Source organism: Schistocerca serialis, chromosome 2 (assembly GCF_023864345.2).
Source record: "Schistocerca serialis cubense isolate TAMUIC-IGC-003099 chromosome 2, iqSchSeri2.2, whole genome shotgun sequence".
Taxonomy (NCBI): Eukaryota; Metazoa; Arthropoda; class Insecta; order Orthoptera; family Acrididae; genus Schistocerca; species Schistocerca serialis.
The window spans coordinates 281,505,889-281,524,375 of NC_064639.1; the positions used below are offsets into that span (position 1 = coordinate 281,505,889).

At 40.1% G+C, this 18,487-nt stretch overlaps 1 protein-coding gene across 2 annotated transcripts in view; it reads left to right on the forward strand.

The window, feature by feature from the left end:
- The window catches only part of LOC126457045 (protein tramtrack, beta isoform-like), a 197,830-nt gene that overhangs the window by 84,558 nt on the left and 94,785 nt on the right, over positions 1-18,487 (forward strand). For both annotated transcript variants that reach the window (XM_050093033.1, XM_050093034.1), the window contains exon 4: positions 547-952. In XM_050093033.1, coding sequence (XP_049948990.1) covers positions 547-952 — 406 coding nt within the window. The remainder of the gene's footprint in view (positions 1-546; positions 953-18,487) is intronic.

Genomic DNA, 18,487 nt, shown 5'->3' on the forward strand with positions numbered 1-18,487 from the left:
ACCATATGGTTTTGATTTTGTTCTGAGAACTTTCTACTCTCTAGGGGTAAAGCATTGTTTTAGTGTATCTGATAACATTTTGCAGCGCTTTGCATTATTATCTGCAATAACATTCTGTTACTGAACTCTGATTGTGCTTATTGTGACACAGCTCCTCTTTCCTCCTACTTGTTATGCCATGAATTATACATAGTTGCTTAATAAAAACTCCATATCTGCGTGCAATTCTTTTTAATGGGAAAGAGCTATCAAAGACAGTGATAAAGGTTTGAAGAACTGTATTGTATTTGTCATCCAAGGTGTCTATAATTTAGACACCTATATATCTATACATCTATAATTTAGACTTCTTGCCAAGTTTACCCTTCAGGATCGGCTTTAAATGTGTGTTTTTCAGTAATGGATTGAAGTTATAGCATTGTTGAATTTTCATTACTGATCTTGGTGCTTAAGAAACAGGAAACACATAATTTATATCCATAGCAAGTGTTGTTTTAGCTGCAATGGCTGACATTTGGATTTAATATTACTTGCTTTATATTACAGATGGGAGTGTGTAAAAAGTCTCCAAGCCCACAAGAACCTATTCCAGTTGATGGGCAGTCTCCTCCAAAGAAGCAACGTACTGTGCAGCAATCTCAGTCTCCACCATTACCATCAACCCCTCTTGCCCTGACACCAACATCGAGAACAACAACAGAGCGATTACGGCGACAGTCAGCATCATCTGCAGAAGCCTGGGAGCAACATCAGCAAACGAATGAACCTGAATGTCCCCCAAAAGTGATACCAAAACTTGAATCGAGAGACAGTGAATCTGAAAGCCTTGCCTCACCTCTGCTTTCAATTGATGAACCACATGAGGAAAGCACTGATGGATCTCTCGGAGGACTTCAGGATTTAAAGAGTTCCCAATCAAAAGCAGTGGCATCTGATACAGGCCAAATTAAAGGTAGGCATAGTGATAGTTCTATTATATCAATATTATTTTATAAGTTAACATATACAGTGCCCTTTGGCAGGTGCTGATGACATCTTGTGAAGACATTTATTTCAGTATTGTGTAAATGCAGTTGTGAGTCTACTGTTCTTTCCCATTTGATACATTATAGAAGCCAAACTGAGATTACCCTTGTGTAATAACTATTAAGCATATAATGGAAGGTCCAAGTTGGAATATCAACATTATTGGGAAGAGGATACCCACTGTAAAGATGACACGTTGCATTTGTTGACAGGCACAAGAAGAAGACTGTGGCACACTTAGCTTTCAGCCAAAGCCTTCTTCAGAAAAGAAAACACACATGACTGCCATCTATGGCTGGTCAGAGCAGAATGCAGCTGTCATGTTGAACAAAAGCAATAATCTGGAATGGGGCAGGGAAGGGGGAGGAATAGCAGGGAACAGGTGGGAGGGCGGGAGGCATGCTGTTTGTCTGAAAATACAGAGAGTAGATCATGGCATGACGAAGAGTGCCAGGCGCAGCACTGGGAGACTGTGGGGCAGAAAGTGACACACAGTGAGGGTGAGGGGACATGTGAAAAATCACGGAAACTGGTGAGTGGAGGGTGTGGGGCAGTAGGTTACTGTAGCCTCAACCTGCGATAATCTAGTGTCCCCACACCCTCCACCCAACGGTTCCTGCCCCCCTATGTCGTATCGCCTCCTCCTTTTCACATGTCCCCTCACTCTCATTGTGTACTGCGCTCTACCCCACAGCCTCCTAATACTCTGCCTGGCAGTCTTGTCATTCCATCATCTAGTCCCTGCATGCTCCACCACACAGAACTCTTCTCTCCACCACCCTTACCCTGCTTATCCCTACCCCTCCCTCTGCCCTTTCCTGTCACACTCCAGATTGCTGCTTTTGTTCAACATGACAGTTGCATTCCGGTCTGAGCTGCTGGAGATAGCAGTCATGTGTGCATGAGGTGTGCTTGCTTGTGTGGATGTGTGTGGGTTTTCTTTTTTGAAGAAGGCTTTGACCGAAAGCTAAATGTGTAACAGTCTTTCTGTTGTGCCTGTCTGCAATTCAATGTGTCATCTTTACACTACGGTCGCACGTTCGAATCCTGCCTCGGGCATGGATGTGTGTGCTGTCCTTAGGTTAGTTAGGTTTAATTAGTTCTAAGTTCTAGGCGACTGGTGACCTCAGAAGTTAAGTCGCATAGTGCTCAGAGCCATTTGTCATCTTTACACTGAGTCGCAATCTATCCTTTTCCTGATATTGTTGTTAAGCTTGTAAGTTATATCATCTCTCCAGTGTTAACAGTTGTTTAAACAAGTGGAATTAATGAAATAATACAAAGTTCTGGTTGAATGTAAATAATTTGGAATGAAGATAATCACTCAAAGAAATAGTAGAGACAATGAGTCATTGACAGGCACATAAAAAAGATTAACAACCTTGCTAGCCTTCAGACAATCCTTTTTCAAGGTAGAGTACACACAGGCATGTGAGCACGCACAACAAGCGCTCATGCGCCCCCCGACACACACACACACACACACACACACACACACACACACACACACACACACACACACTCACTCACTCACACTCTCCTACCTGTACAGTTGCCTATTCATTGTGGTCTGATATCACCATGGCATGTTTAATATTCCCACGTTTCACTGGAAGGCACAGAAATAATGATTGTATATGACTATTTGGTACTGTGTAGCTATTATCTAATTAGATTTCATAATTGCCGTGTTAGAAGAAAGAAAGAGTTGTTGTTGTTGTTCATGATGATGATGACAATAAGTGCAACTACAATAATGGTGAGTGGCTGTTCAGGGCACTAAGTGGCGAGGTCGTTAGTTCACAAAAAGTTGTTACGACAGTGTTGGCTAGGAGACCCCGAGGAGTAAGTTTAACCACCCAATCAGAAAGGATTTTATCCTTCTACACATCGTGGCCTCTTTCCTCACACTGTGGAATAGTAGTGTCCTAAGTATATCTGTTGAGTGTAGGAATTCTAAAGGATGTATATAGTGTGGCACCGTCTTTGTGTTGTATGAAAATGAGAGAAGGGAGAGGATGAAATCCGGTGCCAACACAAAACCTACTTTTAAATAGCACAAAGCAGGGTGCCGAGTTTAAACTCTCCATCTGACGCATGGATTACCTTCAACAGTGTCACGTACCCTCACTCCACAAGATACTTGGAGAGGATTGGATTTTAATGAAGGACTTTGGCTCAGAGTTTGGTGATTAGGAACTTCACACCACCTAATCTTCTGCCCTTGCTGGCCAGATACTTGGGTTAAAAGTTTCTTCCACCATCCGGAAGTGAACCAGTTACCTCCAAGTCAGATCCCACCACAAAGGTGTGTGCTAGCGACCTTGGATCTGGGGGAGAGTTACAAGTGTTTCTCGTGTAGCATGTCCTGTCAATCAGACGTTATCAATACAATAGTGGAAAATTCTGTGTGAAATATAAATAATAGTCCATGGAAACAAACAGTCACCACATTGAAATAGCATTAATCAGCAAACATTTACACCATGTGATATATTCACAAGATATAGTTAGGGCACAACAGCAGACCATCTGTCTCCTTCCCCATCCCTGTCACCCCCCCCCCCCTCCTTCCCTACCTTTTTTGGCTGAGTAATTGAATACAGTTGTTCAGGTAATGGAGTCACATGCAGGAGAAATAATGGTGTTTAAATCCCCATCCACCCATCAAGATTTAGGTTTTATGTGTATTGCCACATTGAATTGGGTGAATACCAGTGCTCTCTCTCTCTCTCTCTCTCTCTCTCTCTCTCTCTCTCTCTCTCTCTCTCTCCCTCCCCCTCTCCCTCTCCCTCTCTCTCTCCCTCTCTCCCTCCCCCTCTCTTTCTGTTGGTGTGTGCATGTGCGTGCGCACGCGCGTGTGCGCGCATGCACTGTTATCCCCTGTCCCCTCCCACCTCCAACAGAACAAAGTTTATATTGAAAGATAGTTTTTATATTAATATAAAACTCAACATTTTTTCCACAGAGCTAGAGTTGTTTTTCAGATGTAGACGTGTTGCTTATCACATAATTGTTGAGTGACAAGATTTGCTTTATGTGACAGTGACATCTACTAGAATTTTAAATCGCCTATGGTGGTGCAAAGAGGTAATTGTCTCCATTCCACAACATCTGCCTAGGGATGAAGCTGGACAGCACATTGAGGCACACTTTGCACAGAGAAACTGACTCACATTTACGTATACTTGGCTGTCATCACTCATTACAGTGCCACATTAAGATAACTGCCTCTAGTCTACAGTTCTCTGGCCACAAATGCCCAGGAAAACAGTCATTTGAACGAAAATATTTGGGAATGATTTCTCTGCAAGAACATCTGCAGTAAGAGTGTGCTTAGGTTAATGCTGAAGGACACTCTGAACACAAGAACAAATGACTAGTCTCTCCTTTAAGTGGAACAATACTTTTGAGGATTCTGGTCGAGTACAACTACTGGGCTCCACTGGACGTCTGATCAGCTTGGCAAAGGAATCTCTGCCAATGCTTATGCTTGTGGATACATTCATTGTGAATTTGGGCTGTGAACTGACCAAACATAGGGTTATCTTCTGCATGACTGGTTAAAATGTATGTATTTGGTGAGATTGGCCACTACAGAAAGAATGAGGATGTGCATTAGACTTTGGTATTATGCAGAATGAAAGATTTTTGAGACGTTGTGTGGTTGATAAAAATAAAAACTAATAGTGATCTCATTAATTGAGGTGGTAGTTGTGAGATGAATATTGCATGGAACTTAATATTGGTGGCAGTGTGCCACAAGTGTAACTGCCAACAGGCATTTTAGGGCTGTTATGACAATTCGACTAAAGACTCAAGGACTTTGACTACAGCCTCTTCTCGTTCCACCAACTCACACGGTCCAAGGTGGTGGGAGAAGAGGTGCATCACTTGAAGTATATCTGTAGCTTCAGTGGAGGATCCTGTTGTCTCTAATTGTTGTGAATCTAATGAAACCCTCTTGCCCTTTCAGTTACGTCATTTGACTTTAAATCTGAGAACTTCCACTAGTTCAACTCTGGGAAATCCAGCACCAACACTGATCCACTATCAGGCCTCGGGGGAAAACACTGCCACAAGATCCTACTGTCAACAGTGTGACAATTGATGGTGATACATGACAGCAGCTACAGTAAAACTGCTAATAAGATTCTGAACTTGACATGAAGTATACACAGGATAGTCATAAAGTTTCATTATCACCTCAAAAAAGTGATTTTGTTGTTATTATTATTATTATTATTATCATCATCATCATCATCATCATCATCATCATCATCATCCCCCAATGACTTGTCTGCTTTCCTAGTCCACATCGAACTTCCTGTGCTACCGTATCATAGCACATTACTAGAGGAGCTGGAACCAAATGTGGCAGATCATCTCTGCTTTATCAGTGGGCTGTGCTATTTTGTTGTGGCTCCTCTTGTGATGTGCTATGGTACTGTGATGCAGCGGTGTCATTGTGTACCAGTACTGCAGACTCACAAATCAACAAAAGAAAAATTAATAATAAACTTTTATTTTTTCGAGGTGATAATTAAAACTTTACGACTACTTATTGTATATATGGATTGTTCAAAACTTATTCAAATGTAGATGTTGACTTGTTCACCTATAGTGTCAGATGATCACATTTTTCTCTGACGAAACAATATCAGTGTCAATTTAATCACTGGCACTGACTCTGGTGGCAGCAAGCTCCTATTTAGAATGTATGTTGTGTTCGAGATTTGTTCTACGTTATCTAAAAACCGTCAACATAAGGTAAACCTTCAAGAGTATAGTAAGAATAATAAATACAATAGTTCTTATTTTATTTAAGTTTCGCATTGGTCTGAATGATGTTTGGATCACTGTTACTGTTACTCTCAATCTTACATTGTTGTGTACCAAAATGATGTTCCTATAAATCATAACACCGTGAAAGAATATCTGGTAAGGATTAATAGTTATTCAAAACAAAGAGGAAAACTGATTTTTAGATTGTCAGCAATTCATAAGAGAAGTGGTGTTTACTTGCCTCATTATTTTCTCTTCTTCATGACACTAAGCTAATTTTCTCTGCTCCTTGCACCCTTGTCTGACAAGATATTATTATGTTTTAATGGTACTTCAGGTGGTTCTAAGGTTTGAAATATTGCCAGTTCATGATCCATTTGCACATATACTTAATGAGGACAATTTGATGAGGGCTCTATAAGCTACTTTTGGTGAATATTGGGCACTTCAGCCTCTACTGCCTGCATGTTCACTTGACACGTTACCTATCATACATGTCTAATATTAAGTGAAATTTTTGTTAACTTGTTTGTTGTACTCGTTGTGCTTCACAGTTTATATTTTGTCGACTCATTTGTGGACTGTGTATAGAGCGCCCCCAAGAACATGTAAAGGCTCTCCTTGATTTTGTGCTGAAGATTTAGAGGCTCTGATTGTAATACGTAGAGATTTCACACTATGCTGCAGTCTCAAAGCCAGATATCATGTACAGTTCTTCTTTGTAATTTTATATGTATTGTTGTAAACACGTGTGTGGTATAAAATGTATTCCAGTAACATGTATCAATTCCATTACAGACATTAACGTATTTATATGTCAGCCTGAAATAAAAATTCACTTCAAATGAACATTGAAATTGTCATTAGGGAGGCAACTCACAGTACCATGTCTGTGGAACATAGCACCCAGTCATTTCAGATGTGGGTTATGGTGCTCTAGAAGCATGCTGAAAATTGTGTGAAAAGATAAGAAAATAGTTGATCCTCCCCAGAATCAGTGAAGAGAGGAACATGTGAAAAACATTGATAAGAAGAAAGGACAGAATGATAGGACATCCGTTAAGACATCAGGAAAGAACATTTATGATACTAGAGGGAGCAGTAGTGAGTAAAAATGGTAGGGAAAGATAGAGATTGGAATAACCCAACAAAGCGTGACATTGTAGGGTGCAAGTGCTCCTCTGAGTTGAAGAGGTTGGCACAAGAAAGCAATTAGTGTTGAGCCACATCGAACATTGCAGAAGACTGATGAGTACAAAAAGGCTCTCTTCCTTGCATGCTTGCCAGAAGGAATCCATTGTTCTTTGTCACCTCCCCAATGCTTGTACCAGATTAAATAGTAATTTTATTTTATGTAATGAACTAACTCAAATTTGCGGAACCTAATAGACAACAGTTCACATCCTGGTGGAATTTTCCCTCCTTATATTCCTCCATGTTAAGCATCGTCTTCTGGATTTTTTGCCTCAAATATTGGTTGACAGCTCTCGAATTGTTGAACTGGTTCTCTGTGCAAGTGGTTTTTGTTCTCTGATGTAACATTTTAAACTACTTTCGGGGTGGGGTATGGTAGTTAGGGTTGGGGTGTCTCTCATTGCTTGCTGTGTCAGCTGCCTTGGTCATGTGCCTTTTACTCTGTTTTCATTGGTTTTGGATGCAGTTAGTCCTTTTTTCTGCCGCTTGCTATTTTCTATTTTAGGGGTAGCATTTTGACGAATAGTTAGTGCTGTTTTCCTATTTAACACTTTAACTATAATGAATCAATGTTGGGGCAGCTGTGGGAGGGATGCCCCTGTCACATGCAGAGCCACTGGGTATATTCACCTGGCCCCACTCTCTTACTTACCTAATTATTTCTCTCTTTTTTGTTGTTGCCATTCCAACTTAAGTCCATTACGTTTTTAACCTTCTCACTTTTACTACTATTGATCTGCTGGCTAGAAGGCATTAGGCATTTTTCGCTCTGTGACCGTCTTCGCCCTTAATCATTTTGGTAGGAGGTCTGATGTGGGTAGGATTCTCTTGCCACAGATGTACCCAGGGAGACCTCTCATCTGCTCTGACATGTAGTGGTCCGCCTGATATACTTTACTTCTCTTTAAATTACTTCACAGCTTTGGCACCAGTATCACTTTCAGTGCCTCAGTTTTGTCACTCCTACAAACTTTCATAATATCATCAAATTTGTGGCTGCTGTCTCTAGCTCCAGCTACCCAACTATAATTGTGCCCAGGCAGCCATCGACCTGGTGTAAAAAGGAAAGTGATTCATCTGACCAGGCAACAGATTTTAATTGATCCACGTTCCAGTTTCAATGATTCCATGTCCACTGCAGCTCTGATTGGTGATGCCATTGGGTCATCACGAGAACACATAGGGATCGTCTGTTGCAGAGCCCCATGTTCATTATGGGCATTGAATGGTGTGCTCTGAAACACTGGTTGCGCGCAGCAGCATTGAACTCAGTCACCAGATTTGCCACGGATCGCTGCCTGTCCTGGTTTGCAAAGTGGGCAAGCCTCCTAGCTTCATGTTCTATGATGCATAGTTGTTCAATACCTTGTCACTTACTTGTGGTTTCACAGTCTATTAACCAGTTACCAAAGACAGTTAACAGCTTTGCTGTTTCAGAGATGCTTGTTCTCAGGTGTCAAGTCATAACAAACTGCCTTTTGTCATAGTCACGTATGTCAGGGGATTGCCCCATTTGTGGTCCATAGTATTGCTAGAGTGATTCCAAATTCATCTCTGCTTCATTTGTATACTTTACTTACCACTTCACATATTCGCAGAGCCGCCATGTGGTATTCAGTCATGTTGAGGACAGTAGTAAGTATACAGAGTGACACAGAAAAACGGAAACATTTCCACAATCCAATAAAATTAGAATTGGTGAAGGAAGGAAATTGCATTCATAGTAATTGAAACCTTACAACTTTGCTATTTACGAAACATTGATGGCATTTATCATTTTTTTAAAATTACATCCTTTAGATGGCGTTCTCCTGTACGAATACATTCGTGAAATCTGCTGTTGAGATTCCTCAATGACCGCTGTAATACCTCAGCTGGGATACTGTGAATTTCATCCTGAATCCTCTGTTGTAACTCATCCAAGGTTCTTGGTCGAGTCATGTAGACTTTGCTCTTGAGGTAGCTCCACAAGAAAAAATCAGAAACGGATAAATCTGGCAATCTAGGGGGAAAGGGATTGTTACCAAATCATGAGATCACACGGTTACCAAACAATTCTCACACATATGCCATTGATTGCCATGCAGTGTGTTATGTCTCTCCATCCCGTTGAAACGAGGCTTCTTGCACGTTAGGAAAGTTGTTCAATGTAGGTGTAACAAAAGTTTATAACATCTCCACATAATGATCGGCATTGACGGCTATTGTGTTTCACTGTTCATTTGCAAAAAAATATGGTCCAATAATCGCATGTGATGAAACACCACACCATACTGTCACTTTACTAGCATGTAAAGGGTGCTTATGAATGTCATTAGGACTTGTGTTTGCCCAGTAATGGTAGCTCTGTTTATTCACATAACCTGTAAGATGAAAATTTTTTTCATCTGACATCCACAACTTGTTCAGAAATATATCGTCATTGTTTATTTTTGTTATCATTTGTTGACAGAATCCTAATCATAACCGGTAATCATTGTCCTTCAATTGTTGTACCATCTGTAGTTTGTACGGATGAAATTTTAAATCAAGATGAAGAATTCTGAGAACACTCTTCTGGGACATTTCAACCACTGCTACTTACTTATGAATTGAACACCATGGGCTCCCCAAGACAGACTCGCGTACAACATCAATGTTTGCTGAAGAACGCACACTTATTGACCGTCCTCTTGGTTTCTTATAGAGTCTCTTCAAAGTTAATAATCCAACATTTTGTCGCGTGTTTTGACGGAATGGCATCATGACGTCCTAAATTATATAAACGTCGAAACACCCTCTGTGCCGCTACCAAACTATCGTTGTTTTATAAAACATTTTTATAGCTAACGCACCCTGTTGTACATTCCACTGATCCATGATTACTGAAATGGTGGACTGTTTACTCTCTAACTGTCATGAACACGCAGTGCTGCCACCTGCCCATCGCTGGCACTACTTATTTCAAACATTCCCGTTGTTCTGTATCACTGTATTTTTGCTCATCAGTGTATATGATAATAGTGAATAAAAATCTATCACTGTATCTAAAGAGATCCCAGTTGTCAGCATTCCAGCCCTTAGGGTACCACTCCAGTATAAATACGACTCTCAGTCTATTACTGTTAATGGTGCTTAAGGGGTCAATAGACAAGTAGTTCATCTATGGCACATTGATGACGTGTGTTGTAGGATGTCCGGTACCTGTGTCCATGTGGAAGGCACATAAGCAATTGTCTTGTGTAATGTTTACTGCAAGATATGCCCTTAACATCTGCTGTTAGCTGCATGCTCCTTGGATCGTAATAACTCTCGCTATGGTATGCATACAGTGCTTCACACTAAGCTATGTTCTATACCTCTCCCTCTCCCCCCCAATACATATGTACACACACACACACACACACACACACACACACACACACACAAACACACACACACACACACACACACACACACACACACACACACACAAATTACACATTCAGAAATTCTTCTTTGGATTAAGAGTTGTTGTGAAGATGTGATATACTTTTTGTTTGAAGTTAATTTGTTTATCCATTAAGTTCTTTAGATCGCTGGGTAGGTGATTTTGTAGTTAAGTATCGCACTCCTTTCTGTGCCACACTAAAGCTGAGGAGTGATGGATAGTGTAAATTATTTGTCCTTTTATATATTTACGAAATTGCTGTTGTTTTAAACTGTGATTAATGTTGACAACCGACTTTCTAAAGGAGTAAGTAAGTTAGACTTGGTCAGTGAAAGTCATACTGAAGTCAATGCTTGCTCTCGTATATGATCCAGTAATGGATCATTGAGACATCAGAATAGTTAGACTAATGCAGCCCTGTAGTCCTGAACTCATAGGAGGCTTCAGAGCACTATTGCTTTCCTCTGTCACTGTTGACCTTAGTGATCAAACAGCCCTCACTAAAAGCTATGTTTCATTTCACTATGCTGTGCTAACTCTGCTAAAACAAATGATGAAGCACTTTCCGATCAGTTGCATGCACTACCTCTGTTTATCTCTTCTGCATTTTTGCTTGCTCAGTATGAAGCATAAATGCTTACGGGCCTGTATCATTAACATCGATATGCAGCAAAATTTTGGAACATATATTGTAGTAGAACATTTTGGATTACCTCTAAGAGAACAGTCTATTGACACACAGTCAACACGGATTTAAAAAACATCTTTCGTGGAGAACACAACAAGCTCTATACTCACACGAAGTGTTGAGTGCTATTGACAAGGATTTCAAATTGATTCCATATTTCTAGATTTCTACAAGGTTTTGGCACTGTATCTCACAAGTGGCTTGTAATGAGATTGTGTGCTTATGGAATATCATGTCAGTTATGCGACTGGATTTGTGATTTCCTGTCAGAGAGATCGTAGCTCATAGTAATTGATGGGAAGTCATCGAGTAAGAAAGAAGTGATTTCTGACATTTCCCAAGGTAGTGTTGTAGGCCTCTGCTGTTCCTTATCTGTATAGACAATTTACGGGGCAATCTGAGCAACCGTCTTAATTATTTGCAGATGACGCTGCTGTTTATCATCAAGTAAAGTCATCAGAAGATCAAAACAAATTGCAAAATGATTTAGAAAAGATATCTGCATGGTGTGAAAGTTGGCAATATGAAAATTGTGAGGTCATCCACATGAGTGCTAAAAGGAACCGGTAAAAACTTTGGCTACACAATAAATCAGTTAAATGTAAAGGCCATAAATTCATCTAAATATCTAGAAATTACAATTATGAACAACTTAAATGGGAAAGAACTCATAGAAAATGTTTTGGGGAAGGCGGACCAAAGGCTGCAATTTATTGGCAGAACACTTACAAGGGAACCTCCCCATCAGAAATGCTTTTCTTGCCATAGCCAGTCTAAATTTTATATCCTGTCTACTTTGACCATCATCAGTTATTTTGCTTCCCAGATAGCAAACTCATCTACTACTTTAAGTTTCTCATTTCCTAACCTAATTCCCTTAGCATCATCTGATTTATTTCAACTACATTCCATTATCTTCATTTTGCTTTTGTTGATGTTCATCTTATATCCTCCTTTCAAGATACTGTACATTCCGTTCAACTGCTCTTCCAGGTCCTTTTATGTCTCTGACAGAAATACGATGTCGTCAGCAAACCTCAAAGCTTTTTATTTCTTCTCTGTGGATTTTAATTCGGACTCCTAATTTTTCTTTCGTTTCCTTTACAACTCGCTCAATATACAGATTGAGTAACATCGGGGGTAGGCTACAACGCTGCCTCACTCCCTTCTCAATCACTGCTTCCCTTTCGTGCCCCTCGACTCTTGTAACTGCCATTTGGTTTCTGTACAAATTATAAATAGCTTTTTGCTCCCTGTATTTTACCCCTTCCACCTTCAGAATTTGAAAGAGAGAATTCCAGTCAACATTGTCAAAAGTTTTCTCTAAGTCTACAAATGTTAGAAATGTGGGTTTTACTTTCCTTAATCTTTCTTCTAAGGTAAGTTGTAGGTTCAGTATTACCTGGTGTGTTCCAACATATTTATGGAATCCAAACTAATCTTCCCAGAGGTCGGCTTCTACCAGTTTTTCCATTCAACTGTAAAGAATTCATGTTAGTATTTTGCAACTGTGACTTATTAAACTGATAGTTCGGTAATTTTCACACCTGTCAACAACTGCTTTTTTTGGGATTGGAATTATTATATTCTTCTTGAAGTCTGAGGGCATTTCACCTCTCTCATACATCTTGCTCACCAAATGGAAGAGTTTTGTCATGCCTGGCTCATCCAAGGCTAACAGTATTTCTAATGGAATGTCGTTTACTCCTGGGGCCTTGTTTCGACGTAGATCTTTCAGTGCTCTGTCGAATTCTTCATGCAGTATCATGTCTCATGTCTAATCTTCATCTATGAAGTACATACCCTTATAGGATTGGTTTTTCTTCTGATAGTTCCCTTTTCTCCAAAGGTTCCTTTTCCTGTAAACAGTATCTATCTTATCCCTAGTGATATATGCTTCTACATCCTTACATTTGTCCTCTAACCATCCCTGCTTAGCCATTTTGCACTTTCTCTCAGTCTGATTTTTGAGACGTTTGTATTCCTTTTCGCCTGCTTCATTTACTTAATTTTTATATTTTCTCCTTTCATCAGTTAAATTCAGTATTTTTCCTGTTACCCAATGATTTCCACTAGCCCGTCTTTTCACCTACTTGATCCTCTGCTACCTTCACTATGTTATCTCTCAAAGCTACGCATTTTTTTTCTGTTGTATTTCTTTCCCCAGTTCTTGTCAGTTGTTCCCTAATGCTTTCTCTGAAACTCTCTACAAGCTCTGGTTCTTTGTTTATCCAGGTCCCATATTTTTAAATTCCTACCTTATTCTCAGTTTCTTCAGTTTTAATTTACAGTTCATAACCAATAAATTGTGGTCAGAGTCCACATCTGTCCCTGGAAATGTCTTAAAATGTAAAATCTGGTTCCTAAATCTCTGTTTTACCATTATATAATCTACCTGAAACCTTCCTGTGTCTCCAGGCTTCCTCCACGTATGCAACCTTCTTTCATGATTCTTTAACCAAGTGTTAGCTATGATTAAGTTGTGCTCTGTTAAAAATTCTGGTAGGTGGCTTCCTCTTTCATTCCTTACCCCAGTCCCTATACACCTACGATTTTTCCTTCTCTCCCTACTGTCGAAATTCAGTCCCTCATGACTATTACATTTTTGTCTCCTGTAACTATCTGGATAATTTCTTTTATCACATTATACATTTCCTCAATCTCTTCATCATTTGTGGGACTAGTTGGCATATAAACTTGTACTACCGTGGTAGGCATGGGCTTGATGCCTGTCTAGACTACAGGGTGGTCCATTGATCGTGACTGGGCCAAATATCTCACAAAATAAATGCCAAACGAAAAAACTACAAAGAACGAAACTTATCTAGCTTGAAGGGGGAAACCATATGGCACTATAGTTGGCCCGGTAGATGGCACTGCCATTGGTCAACTGCGTTGTTTTGTGCGTGTGTGTGTGTGTGTGTGGTTTTTTTTTTTTTTTTTTTATTTTTTTTTATTTTTTTTTTTTTTTTTTTATTTTGGGAACCCCCATTTTTTATTACATATTCATGTAGTAGATAAAGAAATATGATGTTTTAGTTGGACCACTTTTTTTGCTTTGTGATTGATGACACTGAAATAGTCACAAACATATGGGCACAATTTTAGACAAACAGTTGGTAACAGGTAGGTTTTTTAAATTAAGGTACAGAACGTAGGTGCGTTTGAACATTTTATTTTGGTTGTTCCAATGTGATAACTGTACTTTTGTGAACTTATAATTTATGAGAATGCATGCTGTTACAGTGTGATTACCTGTAAATGCACATTAATGCAATAAATGCTCAAAATGATGTCCGTCAACCTCAAAGCATTTGGCAATACGTGTAACGACATTCCTCTCAACAGCAAGTAGTTCACCTTCCATAATGTTTGCACATGTATTGATAATGTGCTGACACATGTTGTCGGGCATTGTCAGTGGATCACGATAGCAAATATCTTTCAACTTTCCCCACGGGAAGAAATCCGGGGATGTCAGATCTGGCGAACATGTGGGCTAAGTCACACAGCCATGAAATAAAACCCACCCACCTCCCCAGGGGTCGTAACCCCTGCAACCCACAGAAGAGACAGATGCTTCAGTAGCTGAATTAGTGTTTTTATTTAAAAAAAAAAAAAAAAATTTCACGGGGTAGATAAGGATGGTTCTCTTTATTAGGAATGATAATATACAGTAATGTCACCTTGTACTTTAATATAACTTGCTAAAACACCATCAATCTTGGCCCATACATTGATTCTTTCATTAGCATTAACACGTCTTCTGTTCCTAGTATACAGTGAAAACGGCTTGTCTGTTGTAACCACACAAGTTCCATAATTCCTATCAGCTTGTACACCAATTGCAAAAGTGTGTTAAGAAATAATGTCTCTGTCATAGTAGGATTCCAATCCTTGTAATGCTTTATCACTACCACGTACTATGGCAAGTGTTAACCATGCATTACCAGGAACTACTTCTGTTGTAGTACATGAAAAGTTAATCTTGCATCCCACAAATGTGATCTTGCACGCCGCTGATATGACGTCAAGCGGCTGTTATCACCGGAAGTTGCGCAATCCCAGTTTGATTTTCCAGCAACACGGGCCTAGTAAAACTAGGGCCCGTGTTGCTCTCTCTCGCACACTCAAGGTCACCCGCCTGACGTGGCGCTCACTGTACAGTTAATGTTGTACGTGTTAATGCTAATGAAAGAATCAATGTATGGGCCAAGATTGATGGTGTTTTAGCAAGTTATATTAAAGTACAAGGTGACATTACTGTATATTATCATTCCTAATAAAGAGAACCATCCTTATCTATCCCGTGAAATTTTTTTTTTTTTTTAAAATAAAAACACTAATTCAGCTACTGAAGCATCTGTCTCTTCTGTGGGTTGCAGGGGTTAGGACCTTTTTTGACAACCAATCCACCTGTCATGAAATTTGCTGCTCAATACCGCTTCAACCGCACGCGAACTATGTGCCGGACATCCATCATGTTGGAAGTATATCGCCATTCTGTCATGCAGTGAAACATCTTGTAGTAACATCAGTAGAACGTTACGTAGGAAATCAGCATACATTGCACCATTTAGATTGCCATCCATAAAATGGGGGCCAATTATCCTTCCTCCCACAATGCCCCACCATGCATTAACCTGCCAAGGTCACTGATGTTCCACTTGTTGCAGCCATCGTGGATTTTCCATTGCCCAATGGTGTATATTACGCCGGTTTACGTTACCGCTGTTGGTGAATGATGCTTCATCACTAAAGAGAACGCGTGCAAAAAATCTCTCATCGTCCCGTAATTTCTTTTGTGCCCAGCGGCAGAACTGTACACGACATTCAAAGTCGTCGCCATGCAATTCCTGGTGCATAGAAATATGGTACAGGTGCAATCAATGTTGATGTAGCATTCTCAACACCGACGTTTTTGAGATTCCCAATTCTCGCACAATTTGTCTGCTACAGATTTGCGGATTAGCCGCGGTAGCAGCTAAAACACCTACCTGGGCATCATCATTTGCTGCAGGTCGTGGTTGACGTTTCACATGTGGCTGAACACTTCCTGTTTCCTTAAATAACGTAACTATCCGGCAAACGGTCTGGACACTTGGATGATGTCGTCCAGGATACTGAGCAGCATACATAGCACACGCCCGTTGGGCATTTTGATCACAATAGCCATACATCAACACAATATTGACCTTTTTTGCAATTGGTAAACAGTCCATTATAACATGGGTAATGTATCACTAAGCAAATACCGTCCACACTGGCAGAATGTTATATGATACTATGTACTTATACATTTGTGACTATTACAGCGCCATCTATCACAAAGTGAAAAAAGTGGTCCAACTAAAACATTCATATTTCTTTACATACTACACGAATATGTAATAAAAATGGGGGCTCCTATTTTAAAAAATGCAGTTGATATCCGTTTTACCTATGGCAGTGCCATCTAGCAGGCCAACCATAGTGCCATCTGGTTTCCCCCTTCAAGCTAGACGAATTTTGTTCTTCGTAGTTTTTTCGTTTGATGCTTATTTCGTGAGATATTTGGCTCCGTCACTGTCAATGGACCACCCTGTATAATAATGCATTCACTATGCTGCTCATAGTAGCTTATCCGCGTTCCTATTTTTTTATTCATTATTAAACATACTCCTGCATTACCCATGTTATGTTTCACTTTGTATTTATAACTCTGTATTCACCTGACCAGAAGTCTTGTACCTCCTGCCACTGAACGTCACTAATTCCCAATGTATCTAACCTTAATCTATCCATTTCCCTTTTTAAATTTTCTAACCTACGTGGCCGATTAAGGAACCAGACATTCCACACTCCAGTCTGTAAAATGCCAGTTCTGTTTCTTCTGATAACGACATCCTTCTAAATAGTCTCAGCCTGGAGATCTAAATGGGGGACTACTTTACCTCCAGAATATTTTACCCAAGAGGTTGCCATCATCATTTAACCGTACAGTAAAGCTGCATGCCTTCAGGAGAAATTACAGCTGTAGTTTTCCCTTGCTTTCAGCTGTTCGCAGTATCAGTACAGCAAGGCCATTTTGGTTGATGTAAGGCCAGATCAGTCAACCATCCAGACCATTGCTCATTGCGTCTGAAGCTACTGAAAAGGCTGCTGCCCCTCTTCAGGAACCACGTTTTGTCTGGCCTCTCAACAGACACCCCTCTACTGTGGTTGCACCTACAGTACAGCTATCTGTATTGCTGAGGCATGCATGCTAGCCTCCCCACCAACGGCAAGGTCCATGGTTCATTGTGTGTGTGTGTGTGTGTGTGTGTGTGTGTGTGTGTGTGTGTGTGTGTTGTGGGGGGGGGGGGGGGGGGGAGGGGGCGCAACAAGGCACAAGCCATAATATGTGCCTAATATTCTATAGCAGTCTGAACATCATTTCCACACAATCCCTTTGTAATATGCAGAGTATTTAGTTGGACATAGATCCACAGCAGTGTGGAAGTGCAGATGAATACTCAGTCTCACACATTGTGTTATATCTTCTCTTTCATGTTTGGTAACTAAACACTGTTCTGGTTTCATTCTTATTATAACTGTTTTCCTTGAACCCATACTTCAAGAGCCCCAATTTAAACTCAGGCAGTCATTGTTAGAATTGCCCTGGCTCTGCGTATTAAATTATGCAACGTAGCTCTCTTCAATGCTGGATGATGGAAACATCGCACATTTAATACAAGTCAGCATGCATAAGCTGTTGAAGTAGAGAATTACTGAATTCCTTTCTACTCTTCATTTTGGCATGCCTGGAAAGAACGTCCCCATTCCCATTCAACATCTGCAGTAAATTTAATTTGTTGCAATACCTACCCAGATGATCTGATGATAATAATATGGTAAATTTTGATTTCTGTTACTGAACCATTTTTTACACTGAACAGTTATTACTGTTAGTCTCATGTGGGAGACATTCTGTTCATATTTCTCTTTGCAGCTCAAATCACTGTGTGTTCAAAGTGTATGAAACAAATAACAGTATCAGGCATCCATTTAAATGTGGAAAATCATTATGGTTGCTAGGCTACATCAGTGCAGTTCTCAATCCTTCAATATCCAATGCCATGTCCCTTGGTCGTGCCTCGCACTGCATCATACTTTGCACTGTAATAAAGGAGGTGTCAGACATTAAACTCAGTGACAACAACTTTAATGGAAACAAAGTTTACTTGGTGGAAATGAAGTGAATGTAGACACTAGACATAAAGAAGCAATGTAGGTGGATCAACTGAACCTACCTATGCCAGATGTCGGCTTCGTCTAGTAACGTTGTGATGATGTGGTGTGTGAGATAGTACATACGCAAAAAGAAAGATAACAAAACACTAGCAATAATTCTTTTGCACTTATAT